The 18,838-nt window shown below is 41.2% G+C and overlaps 2 protein-coding genes across 3 annotated transcripts in view; one reads left to right on the top strand and one right to left on the bottom strand.

Moving 5' to 3' along the window:
- Positions 1-18,838, bottom strand: part of LOC130915789 (galactose-specific lectin nattectin-like) — a 73,446-nt gene that overhangs the window by 17,273 nt on the left and 37,335 nt on the right. The window contains exon 3 of one of the 2 annotated variants that reach the window (XM_057835870.1): positions 11,131-11,184. The exons of the other annotated variant lie outside the window; for it this stretch is intronic. Within the exon in view, the coding sequence (XP_057691853.1) occupies positions 11,131-11,184 (54 nt within the window). The remainder of the gene's footprint in view (positions 1-11,130; positions 11,185-18,838) is intronic. 2 annotated transcript variants of the gene reach the window in all.
- LOC130915790 (lithostathine-1-beta-like) lies at positions 275-16,261 on the top strand. Its single transcript, XM_057835872.1, has 9 exons — positions 275-332; positions 6,322-6,410; positions 6,498-6,620; positions 6,737-6,799; positions 6,886-6,913; positions 7,004-7,089; positions 7,179-7,307; positions 11,722-11,824; positions 16,099-16,261. The coding sequence occupies exons 4-9, from the start codon at positions 6,737-6,739 to the stop codon at positions 16,224-16,226; spliced, it is 537 nt and encodes a 178-aa protein (XP_057691855.1). The 5' UTR covers positions 275-332; positions 6,322-6,410; positions 6,498-6,620; the 3' UTR covers positions 16,227-16,261.

The raw sequence follows: 18,838 nt of genomic DNA, 5'->3' as shown, positions 1-18,838 counted from the left end.
GTCCAAAGATTTAATTAAAAAAAAAAAAAATTAGAGGCATATTTCTCACATCGAATGATATTGTCAACATGTAAAGCAGAATATGTACAGCGACTAAAATTGTGTTGATATTTATGTGACGTTACCTTTGCAGTAGTGTTGCTTGATGGCGAGGACAAAGACGACGGCGATTCCTTTTATATGTCGGGTTGGCAGTCTTGGAATGTTGAATGTGTCAAATCATGTCAAAGTCACATGACACATCAGACTAGATCGCACGACAGGGAAGCAACTAAGTCGAGTTAGCAACGAGGAAAACACTTCATTACTGATGATTTGGCTTCGTCAAACAGGTTTGGAAACAAAGTGGTTCACTAGGAAGAATTAAGAAATGAATCTTTCAGTAATTTGAATTTTGTACGCCAGTGGAAAGGCACTGTAGTTACTAACGACTTTACAGTAAAATATTGCAACTTAAACAGTGATTATGGCAGGAACTGATTGTGCCATGTAATGCTGTGTCTCAACATTTTATCCATTGCTGCACAAACCTGTTCATCGTTTGCCACAGGGCACCTCGAAAAATCTAATTTCAGAACCATGGGAAACTGAAAACAGCCCGTGCGTGTAATAACAGTAGCCTTGACTGCTCCAAAATTTCTAGATCCCTTTCCAAATCCATCCATATTCAAAAGACCTGTAAAAACAGATCAACAAGGCTTCCAATGTTTGTATCTTGTATACACAACAATACAAAAACTAGGACTGCAAGCAGGACTGAACAGGCCGTCGCAGTTTGGCGCAACTTCGACGGCCGACGCAGCTCAGGGTGATGGCTGACTGCCCCCCCCCCCCTTTCATCTGGTGAGAAAAAACATTTTTGTGTGGAACTTCTTTTGTGTTGTGAGCTTTGCTGACAGAGATGTATATGTATATTCTGAGAAATACATTCACACACCTAGGTGGAAAAAAACCAATTAAAAGGGGCCTACAAAAAAGGAGTCGTACTGAGCTGTGCAGCCACACCCTTACTGCAGCCCCAGCGTACCAAGTGGGCCAGAAGGTATGGCTTTCTTCCCAGGCCCTGCCACTCCAGGTGGAATCACGTAAACTGGCACCCAGGTTCGTTGGTCCTTTTCCCATCGAGAAGATCATCAGCCCATCAGCTGTCCGACTCAAACTATCCAGGTCTATGAAGGTTCACCCAACCTTCCATGTATCCAAACAAAAGCCAGTCCATGAAAGCCCCCTGGTCCTCAATGCAGCGCCACCTCCCCCTCCTCGCCGGGTGGAAGGGGGTCCTGTCTACACAGTTTGCCGCCTGCTCAAGTCACCCCGCCAGGGAAGGGGCCTTCGATATCTGGTGGACTGGGAAGGATATGGTCCTGAGGAGAGGATGTGGTTCCCAGCTGGGCGGATTGTAGATCGGACCCTCGTTTCAGACTTCCACCGCCTCCATCATGACCAACTGTCCGTCCGGCGGGGTCGACCTAGAGCTGCTTGCTCTCAACCCATGCCTGCATCTGACTCAGACTCTGACTCTGAACCCAACCCTGTGCCATTGGTCGTTGATTCCTCCACTGGCGAGGAGGAGATTGAGCTAATGCCCTCAGTGGATGAGGCCATGGACTCTGACGGGTCGATGGATTGGTAGCCCGTGGTGGGCTCAATTCTTGGGACTTCTGGAGCCATTCCTTGAGAGGGGGGTTCTGTCATGGATCAATGTACATATTGCATCACACTCATATATCACAAAGCTTTCATCACATGGACCGTGTACTCTTTAATATGTCACAAAGAACAACTGAGAACAGTATATGATCAGTGTCAAGTCGTCAGCGTTTCAACATACATTTGCATGCTTCTAAATCCTCTTTCACACATTCCGGGTCGACTGACACGGAGATGACACGGACATTTACCGGGTCGCGTCCTAGTCTAATGTCCGGGACACGGCACGTGTGGAAGCATACGTTTAATTCCCGGGTCACGGCACGAAGGCTGATGACGTAAATATCATGGCGGGTTGATCGTCATTTCCTCTTTCTTCGCAGTAAGATGAAAAGTGGTTGAAAAAAAAAATTAGATTGAGGAGGAAGAATTTGGGTTCCGTCCTGGTTGTGGAACAATGGGCCAGCTCTTTGTTGTTGCTGGAATCCTGGGAGTATGCTCATTCAGTCTACATGTGCTTTGTGAACCTGGAAAAGTCGTATGACTGGGATATATTGTGGGAGGTCTTGCGGGAGTATGGGATGAGGGTGGCCATCCAATCCCAGTGGGTGATGGCCTTTGCCAGGGTTGTGATTTGTCACCAAATATGTTCGTGATTTTCAAGGACAGGATTTCCAGGCGTATTCGTGGCAGAGAAGGTTTACAGTTTGGTGGGCTGCATCACTGCTTTTTGCAGATGATGTGGTCCTTATTTCATAATCAGCCTGTGACCTGAAGCACTCACTGGACCATTTTGAAGCTGAGTGTGAAGTGGTGAGGATGAGGATCAGCACCTCGAAATCCAAGGACAGGAAACTGCTAGATTAACCTGTCCGGGTAGGGAATGAGGTCCTGCCTCAAGTGAAGGAGTTCAAGTATCTCAGCTTGTTCACAAGTGAGGGAACATTGCAGTGTGAGATTAGACGAAGAATCGGGGCGTCAGGAGCGGTATTGCAGTCGCTTTGTCACACCGTTGCAACGAAGAGGTAGCTGAGCAGAGAGGCACAGTTCTCCATAAACTGTTCACATCTTTGTTCCTACCCTCACCTATGGTCATGACCGATGGGTCATGACCGAAAGAACAATATCGCGGGTACAAGCGGCTGAAATGGGTTTTCTCAGTCGGATAGCTGTCGTTTCCATTAGAGACAGGGAGAGAAATGCTGCTATTCGCGAGAGACTCAGAGTCGAGTCGCGTAGAGAGGGGTTAGTTGAGGTGGTTCGGGCATCTGGTGCAAAAGCCACCAGGGTGTCTCCCTAGAGAGGGGTTCTTGACAGTTCCAGCTGGGAGGAGACCTTGGGGTAAGCCCAGGACCAGGTGGAGGGATTATATCTCGACACTGGCTTGGGAACGCCTCGGCATCCCCCAGTCAGAACTAGTTAATGTGGCCAGGGAAAGGGAAGTTTAGGGCTCCCTTCTGAAACTGCTGCCCCGCGACCCGTCTTCGGATAATGGTTGAAGATGGACGGATGGATAACCACCACCGAAAAAGTAGCATTTTAGTGCTAGCTTTTGCTAAAAACATTTCTTAGCAAAGTGCTGTTTATTTGTCCATTTGATTCAAGAAAATGTGTAAACACGTTCAAAATTTGTCCTTAATTTACCATTCTAGATGAAAACAAAAGACTTCTAGAGTAACATCGGAATTAAAAAAGGGAGCGTCAACAAGCAATTAAGGTGTAGAAAGAGGCTTTGATTGTTAAACCGGTTTATATGTTCAACAACATTAAAAAACAAGTTTACCTACATGATATAAAAATATAACTCAATCTTTGCACAGTTCAAATGAGTTTGCTATGGTTGAACAGTTTTAATGCTACACAATTTGTATTTATTCACGTTTATTCTCTTAAGTTCCCGCATGATTTAGTCATGATTTTTTAGATAAATCAGGACATTTGTGTAAATTTAACACTAGTTTAAGTCATTGGTTGCCATTGACGTTGTTGGCGTCCAATTCATTTTGACAGGGAGTGGCGAGTAAACGTTCGTTCGTCTAGCACTGTCGATGGTAAGTCACAGTTAGTCCACTCAGTTTAAATGAATTGGACGTTTATTGTTGTCGGTGGCAGGCAGTGAGTTCAATACTATGAAATTATAAAAACAAATCTACTTTAGAGTGTTACATTTGGGCCCATAACAAGATTATATTAGGGTTTATTAATTTTGTTAATTTTTAATTAACATTTTTATTAATTCATAATTTTATTCATACATTGAGTGTCTTTTAGTGTCCAAAAAAAGCGCTAAATGAGTCTAAAACATGATTCATTCATTCATCTTCTGAACCGCGTATCTTCAAAAGGGTCGCAGGGGTGCTGGAGCCTATCCCAGCTAACAAAGTGCAGGAGACAAGGTACACGGTGAACTGGTGGCCAGCCAGTCGCACGGCTGCATTATCATTATGTTGTAGCCACAAAAATATTAATGCATTTTTCAATGTTCCATGCATTGTACAGTGCCTTGCAAAAGCATTCGGCCCCCTTGAACCTTGCAACCTTTCGCCACATTTCAGGCTTCAAACATAAAGATATAAAATTTTAATTTTTTGCCAAGAATCAACAACAAGTGGGACACAATCGTGAAGTGGAACAAAATTTGTTGGATAATTTAAACTTTTTTAACAAATAAAAACTGAAAAGTGGGGCGTGCAATATTATTCGGCCCCCTTGCGTCAACACTTTGCAGCGCCACCTTTTGCTCCAATTACAGCTGCAAGTCGCTTGGGGTATGTTTCTATCAGTTTTGCACATCGAGAGACTGACATTCTTGCCCATTCTTCCTTGCAAAACAGCTCGAGCTCAGTGAGGTTGGATGGAGAGTGTTTGTGAACAGCAGTCTTCAGCTCTTTCCACAGATTCTCCACTGGATTCAGGTCTGGACTTTGACTTGGCCATTCTAACACCTGGATACGTCTATTTTTGAACCATTCCATTGTAGATTTGGCTTTATGTTGTGGATCATTGTCCTGTTGGAAGATAAATCTCCGTCCCAGTCTCAGGTCTTGTGCAGATACCAACAGGTTTTCTTCCAGAATGTTCCTGTATTTGGCTGCATCCATCTTCCCGTCAATTTTAACCATCTTCCCTGCCCCTGCTGAAGAAAAGCAGGCCCAAACCATGATGCTGCCACCACCATGTTTGACAGTGGAGATGGTGTGTTCAGGGTGATGAGCTGTGTTGCTTTTACGCCAAACATATGGTTTTGCATTGTGGCCAAAAAGTTCAATTTTGGTTTCATCTGACCAGAGCACCTTCTTCCACATGTTTGATGTGTCTCCCAGGTGGCTTGTGGCAAACTTTAAACGAGACTTTTTATGGATATCTTTGAGAAATGGCTTTCTTCCTGCCAATCTTCCATAAAGGCCAGATTTGTGCAGTGTACGACTGATTGTTGTCCTATGGACAGACTCTCCCACCTCAGCTGTAGATCTCTGCAGTTCATCCAGAGTGATCATGGGCCTCTTGGCTGCATCTCTGATCAGTTTTCTCCTTGTTTGAGAAGAAAGTTTGGAAGGACGGCCGGGTCTTGGTAGATTTGCAGTGGTCTGATGCTCCTTCCATTTCAATATGATGGCTTGCACAGTGCTCCTTGAGATGTTTAAAGCTTGGGAAATCTTTTTATATCCAAATCCGGCTTTAAACTTCTCCACAACAGTATCTCGGACCTGCCTGGTGTGTTCCTTGGTTTTCATAATGCTCTCTGCACTTTAAACAGAACCCTGAGACTATCACAGAGCAGGTGCATTCATACGGAGACTTGATTACACACAGGTGGATTCTATTTATCATCATGGGTCATTTAGGACAACATTGGATCATTCAGAGATCCTCACTGAACTTCTGGAGTGAGTTTGCTGCACTGAAAGTAAAGGGGCCGAATAATATTGCACGCCCCACTTTTCAGTTTTTTATTTGTTAAAAAAGTTTAAATTATCCAATAAATGTTGTTCCACTTCACGACTGTGTCCCACTTGTTGTTGATTCTTGACAAAAAAATTAAATTTCATATCTTTATGTTTGAAGCCTGAAATGTGGAGAAAGGTTGCAAGATTCAAGGGGGCTGAATACTTTTGCAAGGCACTGTATATAAATTTTTTTTTTTGGATCAAATAATGAAGACACAAATCTACTTCCATATGGCGCCGCCCAGGGGATACAATTTTTGATTGAGGTAACTACATTGGCACGACACCGGCAGGCGTACCATATTCAATGGATGATGATCTTGGCGAAAAGTATAGCTGTCCTGCCCGCAGCCTGATTTAGGATTCCCCTCAAGAATGATGGGAAACAAAAAAAAAGAGGCTTATTTTCAACTTATTATTATATTCTTATAGGTTAATTTTATTGGTGACACTGTGTTTCGCGGTCATCAATATGTTGTGCCCCCCTGCCCCAAAAGTCGAACTCCGCCTATGATGTAAAGTATTACAAATTAAGGGTCATTCATGGGCCCCTATGGTCCTGAGGCCCAGGACAACATACCTGGTTGCCCCCCCTGTCGACGGGCTTGGAAGTGTTTACCTTAATTGTAGCTCCTACAATATTATTTAATTTTTCATTTGTCTCTTTGTTATTTCCCTGGTGACTCACTCGACGATAAAACCTGTTTGGCAACGACGAAAACAGTCACTTCCCAAGACCTGGCATCCACATACATGGACATCACGTTTTGAGTCATGTCAGCCACACTAAATGACCCACACTGTTATGTCCAGGTATGTGGACATTTTATGTTTTTATTGACTGATTTATTTTAATTTTCTAGATACAAGCTAAACTTAAAAGTTATTTCCTTGTTGCAGGACTTGATGTGCCATGTGACTTTGACATGATTTGACACATTCAACATTCCAAGACTGCCAACCCCGTGTATAAAAGAATCGTCGTCGTCTTTGTCGTCAGCATCAAGCTACACAACAGCAAAGGTAACTTCCAATCCAACTTTTTGTACTCAATCCCAATCGAAAGTTTTCCCACGTTAACTGAATTTTCATTTCGCATGTTATTGGAGATAAAAATGTATTTTTATATCATCACACAGATGGCATTTGCTCTTTGCTCTTTCTTCCTTCTTTTGGGGATCAGTGGACTGTTACCTGGAGCCGTAAGTCAAAATCTTGTAGTCTTCGATGTTTAGCTATCTGAATGTTTTGCCGATCGATTGCATTATTATGATGTTTTTTTTTGCAGAGTTCCAACCCCTTGAATCACTGGAAAAGTTAGTAGCTGTAACCAAATGACACCTTTTCCAATGGAAAAACTTTGTTAACAAGACACCCGATTTTTGTTGACACGTCTTCTTTCGCAGAGATTAGATGTCCTAGTGGCTATACTCAGTTGGACTGCCACTGTTACCAATTTCGAGCTGGCCCGTCGAGCTTCGTTGACGCGGAGGTATGTTAAACTTTCAGTTGTAGATTGAGCCCTTTATAGGCTCACAGATCTGAAAAAAAAAACTTTTTTAAACTCTCATTTTTGATCAGTTGGACTGCATCGGGTCTGGCGGAAATTTGGCGTCTATCCCCAATAAGCTGGCAAATATCGTCGTTCAAGAATTGTTACGAGAGGGTAGTGCTTCGACGGGTTGGTTTGGACTCCATGATGCAATTTTGGTAAAACATTGACATTCTGATCGAGTCTTTTTCTCAAATTTGGGATTTTTTTTAGGTCAGGTTAAAAACTATTTGATTCTCTTAACTTTGTTAGAGTTGTTATTTCCTTCTCTGAGCTTAATTAGTCTAGTTAGTGCCATTGACGGTGGTGGGTGGACCGCATGAAAAATGAACAGAAACTTTGGCTTATTAACACTTATAACTACAGGAAATACAGGAAAAAAACAGGTCAACAATCCTTTGCTTTTATGTCATTTAAAGCAACACTAGGTAACATTTCAACCTTAACAAAATAATTTGATAACATTTTTGATAATATGCCGACCGACAACTAGTTGAATGAAACCTCTTTTTTTTTTATCTTGAGCAGGGGCGTCACTAGCTTTTAAGAATTACAGGGGGCTTAGCCCCCAGGAGATAACCAGGATGTACAGTGGAGCAAGTAAGTATTTAGTCAACCACTAATTGTGCAAGTTCTTCCACTTGAAAATATTAGAGAGGCCTGTAATGGTCAACATGGTTAAACCTCAACCATGAGAGACAGAATGTGGAAAAAAAAAAAACTGAAAATGACATTGTTTGATTTGTAAAGAATTTGCAAATCATGGTGGAAAATAAGTATTTGGTCGATACCAAAAGTTCATCTCAATACTTTGTTATTTATCCTTTGTTGGCAATAACGGAGGCCAAACGTTTTTGTAACTTTTCACAAGCTTTTCACACACTGTTGCAGTGATGTTTTGGGGCTGTCGTTGGGCAACACGGACTTTCAACTCCCTCCACAGATTTTCTATGGGGTTGAGATCTGGAGACTGGCTAGGACCTTGAAATGCTTCTTACGAAGCCACTCCTTTGTTGCCCTGGCTGTGTGTTTGGGATCATTGTCATGCTGAAAGACCCAGCCACGCCTCATCTTCAATGTCCTTGCTGATGGAAGGAGATTTTCACTCAAAATCTCTCGATACATGGCCCCATTCATTCTTTCCTTTACACAGATCAGTCGTCCTGGTCCCTTTGCAGAAAAACAGCCCAAAGCATGATGTTTCCACCCCCATGCTTCACAGTGGGTATGGTGTTCTTCAGATGCAGTTCAGTATTCTTTCTCCTCCAAACACGAGAACCTGTGTTTCTACCAAAAAGTTCTATTCTGGTTTCATCTGACCATAACACATTCTCCCAGTCCTCTTCTGGATCATCCAAATGCTCTCTAGCGAACCGCAGATGGGCCTGGACGTGTACTTTCTTCAGCAGGGGGACACATCTGGCAGTGTAGGATTTGAGTCCCTGGCAGCGCATAGTGTTACTTTGTTGCTGTGGTCCCAGCTCTCTGTAGGTCATTCACTAGGTCTCCCCGTGTGGTTCTGGGATTTTTGCTCACCGTTCTTGTTATCATTTTGACGCCACGGGGTAAGATCTTCATTGGAGCCCCAGATTGAGGGAGATTATCAGTGGTTTTGTATGTCTTCCATTTTCTAATAATTGCTCCCACAGTTGATTTCTTTACACCAAGCGTTTTACCTATTGCAGATTCAGTCTTCCTAGCCAGGTGCAGGTCTACAATTTTGTCTCTGGTGTCCTTCGACAGCTCTTTGGTCTTGGCCATAGTGGAGTTTGGAGTGTGACTGACTGAGGTTGTGGACAGGTGTCTTTTAGACCGATAATGTGTTAAAACAGGTGCCATTAATATAGGTAACGAGTGGAGCCTCGTTAGACCTCTTTGACAGCCAGAAACCTTACTTGTTTGTAGGTGACCAAATACTTATTTTCCACTCTAATTTGGAAATAAATTCTTTAAAAATCAAACAATGTGATTTTCTGTTTTTTTTTCTTTCCACATTCTGTCTCTCATGGTTGAGGTTTACCCATGTTGACAATTATAGGCCTCTCTAATCTTTTCAAGTAGGAGAACTTGCACAATTGGTGGTTGACTAAATACTCATTTGCCCCACTGTAAGTGAACATAGCGTCTACATACATACATTCATATAGTCGTTTAATCATAGAGGCTCATGCCATAACCTTCGCTCACAACACAGTAATTGTTTGCTCCCAAATATTTTTAAGTCACAAAGATTACATTTTGGGCACGTATGTAACTAAAATATCTGTAATTTTAAACCCTGTAAAATACTACTAATTTATTGATTTCTAATTTCTTGAATATCTAGGTCAGGCTAATTTGCCTTACACACACCCACGTACCCACCCCCACATACAAATAAATATACACCCATTTTACATACATATGCTGGTCAAAAGTACTGGCACCCCTGCAATTCTGTCAGATAATGCTCAATTTCTCCCAGAAAATGATTGCAATTACAAATGCTTTGGTAGTAATATCTTCATTTATTTTGCTTGTAATGAAAAAACACAATAGAGAATGGGGGGAAAAAATCATGATCATTTTACGCAAAACTCCAAAAATGGGCCGGACAAAAGTATTGGCACCCTCAGCCTAATACTTGGTAGCACAAACTTTTGGCAAAATAACTGTGAACAACAGCTTCCAGTATCCATCAATGGGTTTCTTTCAATGCTCTGCTGGAATTTTAGACCATTCTTCTTTGGCCAACTGCTCCAGGTCTCTGAGATTTGAAGGGTGCCATTTTCAGATCTCTCCACAGGTGTTCGATGGGATTCAGGTCTGGACTCATTGCTGGCCACTTTAGAAGTCTCCCGTGCTTTCTCTCAAACCATTTTCTAGTGCTTTTTGAAGTGTGTTTTGGGTCATTGTCCTGCTGGAACACCCATGACCTCTGAGGGACACCCAGCTTTCTCACACTGGGCCCTCCATTATGCGCAAAATTTGTTGGTAGTCTTCAGACTTCATAATGCCATGCACAAGCAGTCCAGTGCTAGAGGAAGCAAAGCAACCCCAAAACATCAGGGAACTGCCGCCATGTTTGACTGTTCTTTTCTTTGAAGGCCTCGTTTTTTCCCCTGTAAACTCTATGTTGATGCATTTTCCCAAAAAGCTCTACTTTTGTCTCATCTGGCCAGAGAACATTCTTCCAAAACGTTTTTGGCTTTCTCAGGTTAGTTTTGGCAAACTCCAGCCTGGCTTCTATATGTCTCTGGGTCAGAAGTGGGGTCTTCCTGGGTATCCTACCATAGAGTCCCTTTTCATTCAGACGCCGACGAATAGTTCGGGTTGACACTGTTATACCCCCGGACTGCAGGACAGCTTGAACTTCTTTGGATGTTAGTCGAGGTTCTTTATCCACCATCCGCACAATCTTTCGCTGAAATATCTCGTCCAATTTTCTTTTCCGTACACATCTAGGGAGGTTAGCCACAGTGCCATGGGCTTTACACTTATTGATGACACTGCGCACGGTAGACACAGGAACATTCAGGTCTTTGGAGATGGACTTTTAGCCTTGAGATTGCCCATGCTTCCTTACAATTTTGCTTGTCAAGTCTTCTTTCTTTTCTTCATGGTCAATGTGGTACGCACAAGGATACAGGACAGAGGTTGAGTCAACTTTAATCCATTTTAAATGGCTGCTTTTAATCCATTTTAACTGGCTGCAAGTGTGATTTAGTTTTGTGTAAAATGATAATGATTTCCTTTTTTTCCCCATTCTCTTTTGTGTTTTTCCATCACAATCAAAATAAATGAAGATATCACTACCAAAGCATTTGTAATTTCAATCAATTTTTGGAATAAATTGAGCATTATATGACAGAATTGCAGGGGTGCCAATACTTTTGACAGGCAGTGTACATATATAAATATAATGTATGGGTGTGTGTGAATGCTACATATAACCATCTTTTTGGCTTTTCTCCACTTTCTAATCATTACTCTCCTACTCACCTTTACAATAGAGGTCTCTCCCCTCTCACCCTCTTTGCTCCTCTGCGCTGACTCCTACAGGTCAATCAAGGAGGAAACTTTTGACCGCAAAACAAAAAAGATAAGACGTGCGCAGAGATTTTGGTTTTCATTTTTTCAAACACGGAGCATTTGGCTTTTTAATTACATGGGACTTTCTGCTGTTAGCTGGGGCTTGGAGCTAATTAACTGTTAGCAGTTAATTATTATTATTATTATCTATTTCTATTAAAATATGACAACCTATAAATGTTTTAGTGGTTTTAGTTAAAGCAAACACTGTATTTCCATCTGTGTGATTTTGACAAATATCAGACCACATTTGAGGGTGATTTTATGCAGAAATGTGAGAAATTCCAAAAGGTTCAGATACTTTATCATACCATTTACTACCTTTTGTTTGATTTAGTTTCAAAAATTGTATATGTATTTCTTTTTTCATTAATCGCTTTAATTAAGAACAGAGCTGATATCTAGAAAAATCGGGTTTGAGAGAAAATAGTCGGGATGTTCTTGTTAGGCAAAATCTAACAGCCCCAATTTGACGCTCTCAAATGCATTTTCATCTTTCAGGATGACGACTTCATATGGACGGATGGCTCATCGACAGATTTCCGAAACTTTGCAGATATGGAGCCTAATGACACCGGTAACTGTGTAGAGATGGTCGTGTCAAGTAAGTAAAATCTGTCATTTACCCTTTGACACGTGAATCTACATTTAAAGGGTATGACAACACCTGGGGAAATGCTAATATTCCATCATTTATCCATCAACGCATGCCTTTTGAATTCATATCATGCCACTTCGTGTAATTACACACATCGCAACACCAAGAAAATGATAGAAATTAGGTCGATTGTCAAGCTAAAAGGACCCGCCCCCGAGATGCCGGAAATCTAGCATATTGTGTGCGTGACGTCACTACGAGGAAACAGCCGGCTCAGTGCTTAGTACTGAATGGCGGCGACGATGGCGGACAATTTTGTTTCTATTTGCAGCGACGAATCCGACGAAACGAAAATTCTTCTAATGGTGACGAGGAGAGTTATGAACCTTTCTTTGGTGTTTTGGGTTATCAATTTGAGCCCAAACGAAAGCCAATGCAGCCTAATGAAAGGATCATTGAGGGGAGCAATCACACTGATGAAACACCGGCGGAAATAGAATCACTGAATGGTTTGTTTTGCATTTCTTTTTGTGAAGCTGATACACCGTGACCGCAAAATAAAGTAATGTATAGAATAATTATCATTTAATATGCTATCATCGGTTTCGCTCTGCCAACCGACACAAATATGAATGGGATTAGAGCAGGGGTCCCCAACCTTTTTTGCACCACGGACCGGTGTGATTTGGGTCTTTTTTCACGGACAGGTGTCCCTCTTTTATATTCAGTTGGACTCTCGATGTTATCCAATGGTGCTAAAAAACTATTTACATCACAAACATAAATGTGCAACACGGAAATGGCGTAAATTAACGCTTAACGACACGGCGAAGTTGTTAAGTGAGAGGGCTACGTGCAGTTGTTGTGTGCGCCAAACATGGCAAACCTAAGTTAATATTCCTTTCTTTAAAGAAAGTTTGTAGTGTGTACTTAGGAATCGCTGCATTCGCGGTCCTTTTTAACGTTACGCGCACGCCAACTTTGTTAGAACACCGGCAATGTGCGGCAGAAAAATACAGCAAATATAAAATAGCATTTGTTTTTAGCCCCGTCGTGTTAAGTGCAGGGAAAAAATACAACTCACCCGCTGAATCAGTGGGAGGGCTGAGTTTGTTTCGTTGAGACGAGATGGAAGAGTGAGAGAAGCTAGCATCAAGCTAGCGATGCTGGAAATTGTAGCACAGTTTTCAGCTCGCTCCTAGCGATGTCGGGATATTCTGAAATGACTTTAATCCAGAACTTCGGGAGAGTTGTTGTCTCAAATGTACGTTTAAGTCGCCGTGATTTGCGATCTCTTCAAGCTGATATTCCTGTTCCACAGACATGCTCGAATCACTCGATTTATTCAAATACGGGGCACGAATTCACTCCTTCGCAGTTCGTGGGTCTTTAGTGATTGGGAAGTAGCATAAATTATGTTTCTTTGAGGTTGTAGGCATATCTTCTGGCTTGTCAGGTTGCCTTTTCCCTGTAAAATTGCAAAATTAGCCCTCTTAGCACTGACGAACTTTACTCATTGTCTGCGTAGTCCAGCTCTTTTTCTCGCGTTCGGGAACTCATGGGTACTACATTGCGACAAATGGCTATTTGTAAACCACATAGCATGACAGGTTTGAACCATTTTAGCGATTTTTTGATAAAAAAGGAACGCAACTCTCTCGTCGATAAACAACGATGGCACCCGCCTCGACCTTTTGTTTCCTTGTTATGACGTCTCAACACCCATTCGGCTGTTTCCGGAACACTTTCGGAAATGTTCGTCATTTTCGATCTATTTTTGATAATTGCTCATTAATGTGATTGATTTTTTTGTTAACTTTATCAATATTTGTTATCTTGGCACATAACGGTTCTATTGATGTCTCACACCCCCTTTGCGTTTTCATACCCTTTAAAAAATACCCACAATGCATTGGGGGAATACGTACAGTTAGTACCAATAGCGGAACAAATCTGAACTGAGCCTGGGTGCGATGAGCATAAACGGGATCCCCCGAGTGGATCTTGTGACAGTTGGGGGAGTTGCTAGTGGACAATCATTCATGGGCCCCTCAAGACGATCGTCTTGTGTACGTGTATGTGTGTGTTTGGGGTGCAATTTCAAATTATTTTGCAGGTCCCTTTAGATAACCAAGTCGCAAGGGCTGACAGAGATATTTTAACACTTAAAGGGATCCTCTATTTTTAAGACAAGTAATTCTTGAAAGATAAATGTTAGTATGAGTTATAATAATTTGATATTAAAACCCCTCTTAATGTTTTTGTTTTAATAAAGTTTGTAAAATTATTTTAAGTGATAGGTCGCCATTCTTGTTACGTCGCAGTGCGTGACGTCACTGGCCCCGAATGCCGAAATTCCAGCGTGACACTCGTTAGCTTTCCCAACATGTCGTCAGTTCTACCCTTCCTATTTGAACCAGATCTGAAAAAAGAAGAGCAGGACAGCACTGTCGGTCATTCACAAGACGAGCTTCAGGGAAAAATGCGTGCAGGAAATACCTGATAAAACAAAAGTTGGGCAAAACTGGTGACGCGAGAGCAGAGGTTGTGCTAGACTTTTTCGTTGTCCGTCATTTTGACTGACAGTGTCATAAAAATCCGGTCATAATCTATTTTTACCCGTCATTTACATTTTAAAAATGATAATAATGACATATTCAATAGTATTTAGTTTTCATTCATTTTTAATTAACAATCTGTCCGAACAAGCTTAACAAGAGGCAAACAGACAGCGGAGTGCACCAATCAGCGACGGGCAGACTTGCCGTTAGCAAAGCGACGAGGGCAGGACGAGAGACTTGCGCGTGGAAGTAAACATACGAGGAGAACGGAGTTTATTCAACATGGCTAGCGCGAGACAGACTGTCGATGTGCTTTAGCTCATTTAAAACTGAATTTACCGCGGATTGGAACATATTCTCGGCTCACCCGTTCGCCATCCGTGTTGTTCTAGAGACGACTTTCGGCGCGCAAGAGGGACGTTGCTCGTGAAGAACACGTCACACAAATAAACAAATCTGATTTGTCGATTGATTTTGTACCTACTCGAGAGGCTGTGTCCCAGACTTTTCTCTCAGTGTTTGAAAAATACAGAGAGAACAGTCTGGCCGTACTAGGCAAACACTCAGTTGCTTTGACATTTTTCCGAGTAAGGCCAACGACGTCATGCATCAAGAGAGACAATAGCTAATTAATATGCTAACTCGCCAACCTGTGGTCTGGGGTGTGAATTGCAACCTGTCAAAATGACGGATGGACTTCAGTTTTTTCCGTCACCGTTTTAAAAAACCGGTCAACGACGGAAAATATTCGGTTAACGCGACCCCTGCGCGAGAGAGTACTGTTGGGAACTCTGCTGTCCGGTTTTATTAGCAGATATTCAAGGTAAGCATGTTGCGTTTTCAAACTTATCCGAATATAATCATGTAGATTGTTAGCATCCAGAGCTGTCTTGTATGCTTTACATACAGTACAGGCCAAAGAGCACACCTTGTGTAATCCATGTCTTGTGCATTGTAACGCATGGTAGCTAGGATAGGTGTATAAAAGTACCAAAAAGGGGAGAAGCTTCCACTATCCACATTTATTCACAAAAAATATTTCCACCTTGACCACTCTTCACTCGGGAGCTCAGCAGTAAGCAAATACACGTTCCCTGGCGAACTCCAACATTGTTGTGAGGTCCACGTCAGAGTCACTGTCGTCACTGTAGCGTGCCATAGTGCTTTAATTATTTAGCATGATTTGGGGAAAACTCCCACGAAGAATAGTCAACATAAAAGATAGCAATCGTAATTCAAATCCGCGTTTTTTTTACTCACTTGAAGATCCAGGAATTAGACCGATCCCATGGCAATGTCGCGCCGTCGATTCCACAAAATAGACTGATCCGAAAAGCCGCTGTGGGACCGACGAATTAAAAAAATGGACAGATCCGAAACCAATATTGCAGACGTGGGTAAGGGTTTTATTTAACAGTTCAAAACTATTGTTTTTCCCAGTTTCTTAAATATATATTAAAAAAAAGAATGTATGAATAAATTCCTTTTCATTTAATGTTTAGAAAAAAAAATATTTGTTAACTTTTTAAAAATATTTTTTTATTTAGGATTTTTCTTTTTCACTCTTTCCAGTTGTATTTTTTCAATTTATTTATTTTTTTGAATATATTTCATTTATTATTACGGTATTATTATTGCTATTTTTATGTGCTTTTTATTCCCCCAATGCTTGGATAAAAAAAAAATACACTGTCAGATATTAATAATCTCTTCTCACAGGCGGAGAGTGGGAGGACGAAGACTGCGCCTCGAGCTTTCCATATGTTTGCGTGCTGGATGTGTGCCATGGCTCAAAATCGGATGATTCAAGCCCCTGCCCTTCATCACCAACTGAGACAGCTACTTGAACATACCTTGCAGTAAACACGATACAATATCGCTCTTTTGAGCTATGTTTGCTTTTTAGGGCTCCACTTCATCTCTTATTTTCTCCTTCCACAATACTTACTTATTATTGGTTACTGATAACAAACTCTGCCTGTCACTTTTGAAATGATTTGACCTGTTTAGCCCAGAGGCATGGTGATCAATAAAGAGTATACTGTATTCTCTTATTTGAGCTTAAAAAATATGTACATATCTTTTTTTCTTTTTTATGGATCGGACATTTGCATGGAGTAGGCGATGGTGGACAGGTGTTAAAAGCTCAAAAGGGGCATAATTATACAACATAACCAGTGGCGGAATAAATGTGAACAGGACCCGGGTGCGATTAGCATTAACGGGACCGTCCAACGGGGGCGTGGGGTGCCGTTGACAGTTATTTGCTGGCCCGTCTACGCTTTCGCGGGCCCCTGGGTGGAGCGGATATTTTAACACTTAAAGCAACACTAGATAACATTCCAGTTTTTGTCGATTTTAGCGACGCCGGTGGACAAAAGCGGTAGTGTTTTGCCTTTAAGTGCCTATGACAGAAAAAAAGCATGTTTATTTCATTTGTCACGTGGTATTTTATGCTCCTGAATGAAATGGCCCGCTTGGATATGCGTGTAAGCGATCGTTTTATTTATTCAATTTTTTAAATCCCGCGCCATGAAAATGAGCGACTTTCGGCTCCGGTCTCGGGTTGGGGACGAATGCGAATGTGACATCATCCGTGTCGGAATCTCACAGTTAGGGTTGTTCCGATCATGTTTACTTGCTCCCGATGCTTTTTTTTTTTTTGTGCTCCCGATTCTATTCCAATCATTCCCGATAATTTTTCCCGATGATATACATTTTGGCAATGCATTAAGAAAACAATGAATAAAACTCGGACGAATATATACATTCAACATACAGTACATAAGTACTGTATTTGTTTATTATGACAATAAATCCTCAAGATGGCATTTACATTATTAACATTCTTTCTGTGAGAGGGATCCACGGATAGAAAGACTTGTAATTATTAAGGGATAAATGTGACTTTGTATATTATGACTAAATATTGCCATCTAGTGTATTTGTTGAGCTTTCAGTAAATGATACTGCAGCCATTTAACTGTTCTGCCCAAATGCATGATGGGAAGTGCAACCATGATTGTGCGTAGTGGCACCAATTGATATATCTTCTCTGCGTTGGGAAATAACATAGGGTGTTAAGAAAAAGATCAACTACTACCTTTCTTCCCCACATTGCTTCCCACGATATTTCTAATTGTTGAGAGACGGATTAAAAGGCTCCGAAGACTGCCAAAATTCACTCTACTCATTTTACGCTGCCTTTTAGCTCTATATATACTGCAGGTAAAACGGCGCCATTATAGATTGAACGCGACAATACTGAGTAGGTCTTGCAGCGCATGCGTTAATTGCGTTAAAATATTTTAACGTGATTAATTTTTAAAAAATTAATCGGATTTGAAATGGTCCCGTTCTATGCGACTTGTCACGTTCAGACCGTCAAGTTAATGCCTCACTCGAGTTGGAAAAACACGAAAAAATCGGATCCGTGCATTAAGACTTGTAGTATTAACGTAGCCTTAGTTCGGACGCTCAGTTGCCCTGACATTTTCCGAGTAAGGCCAACGACGTCATGCATCAAGAGAGACAATAGCTAATTAACATTCTCACTCGCCACCCTGTGGTCTGGGGTGTGAATTGCAACCGGCCAAAATGACGGATGGACTTCAGTTTTTTCCGTCACCATTTTAAAAAACCGGTCAACGACGGAAACTATTCGGGTAACGCGACCCCTGACTAGGGCTGTCTTAAACGAAAAATTTTCTCCTGATTAGTCAGCTGACTAGTTTTACGATTAATCGACTAATCCAATATATATATATTTTTTTACCAATTTAGCAATGAATTTTTTGTTGACGCTTATTAATTCACAAAACTATTTTTGGAACACTTGAATTCTTTATTAAAGTACAAATAATCAGGTAAATAACAATGATTAATCCCAAATAAATAAACAATGAGGTTAAATGCTGATAGCATTTACTAGTGCAAAAAATGGAAAATAAAAAGATTCAGAACACTGACTTTGCCTTTCCAACATTATTCAAAACAATTCTTAAAAAAAATCTAGCATTATTATTATAGTATACTACTATACTGTATATAATAGTATGATATTTGCCAATCATATTTGTCATAAAGAGTGTCAATTGAAAGCTATTCTTAGTGTAGAATCTGTATTCTATAGTATTTACTCAACCTATTATTATATTAATTCTGAAGTATGTGGGATGAATCATTATTTATATGACGAACATGACGTGCTTTTATTTTGAAATGTTCAACGGAGGTACGTTCGCTAAACCGCTAACCGCTAGCTTTACACTCCGTAAAAAAACATTCTTCGTCATTACTGGTGGCGTCACTAATAGACTTAATTTTTTTTTTCCGTTAGCAAATGCTGTTAACCAGCTGTTGAGTGTAATTGAACGACTGATTTGAACTGTATTGCATTGTTTCACCACAGGGTGTGCTGTCGTGTATTTTATGTTCGGTGTGAAGAAGAAAGTTGAAA

This window comes from Corythoichthys intestinalis, chromosome 5 (assembly GCF_030265065.1).
Source record: "Corythoichthys intestinalis isolate RoL2023-P3 chromosome 5, ASM3026506v1, whole genome shotgun sequence".
Lineage (NCBI taxonomy): Eukaryota > Metazoa > Chordata > Actinopteri > Syngnathiformes > Syngnathidae > Corythoichthys > Corythoichthys intestinalis.
This window is presented reverse-complemented; position numbering and strand designations above follow the sequence as displayed.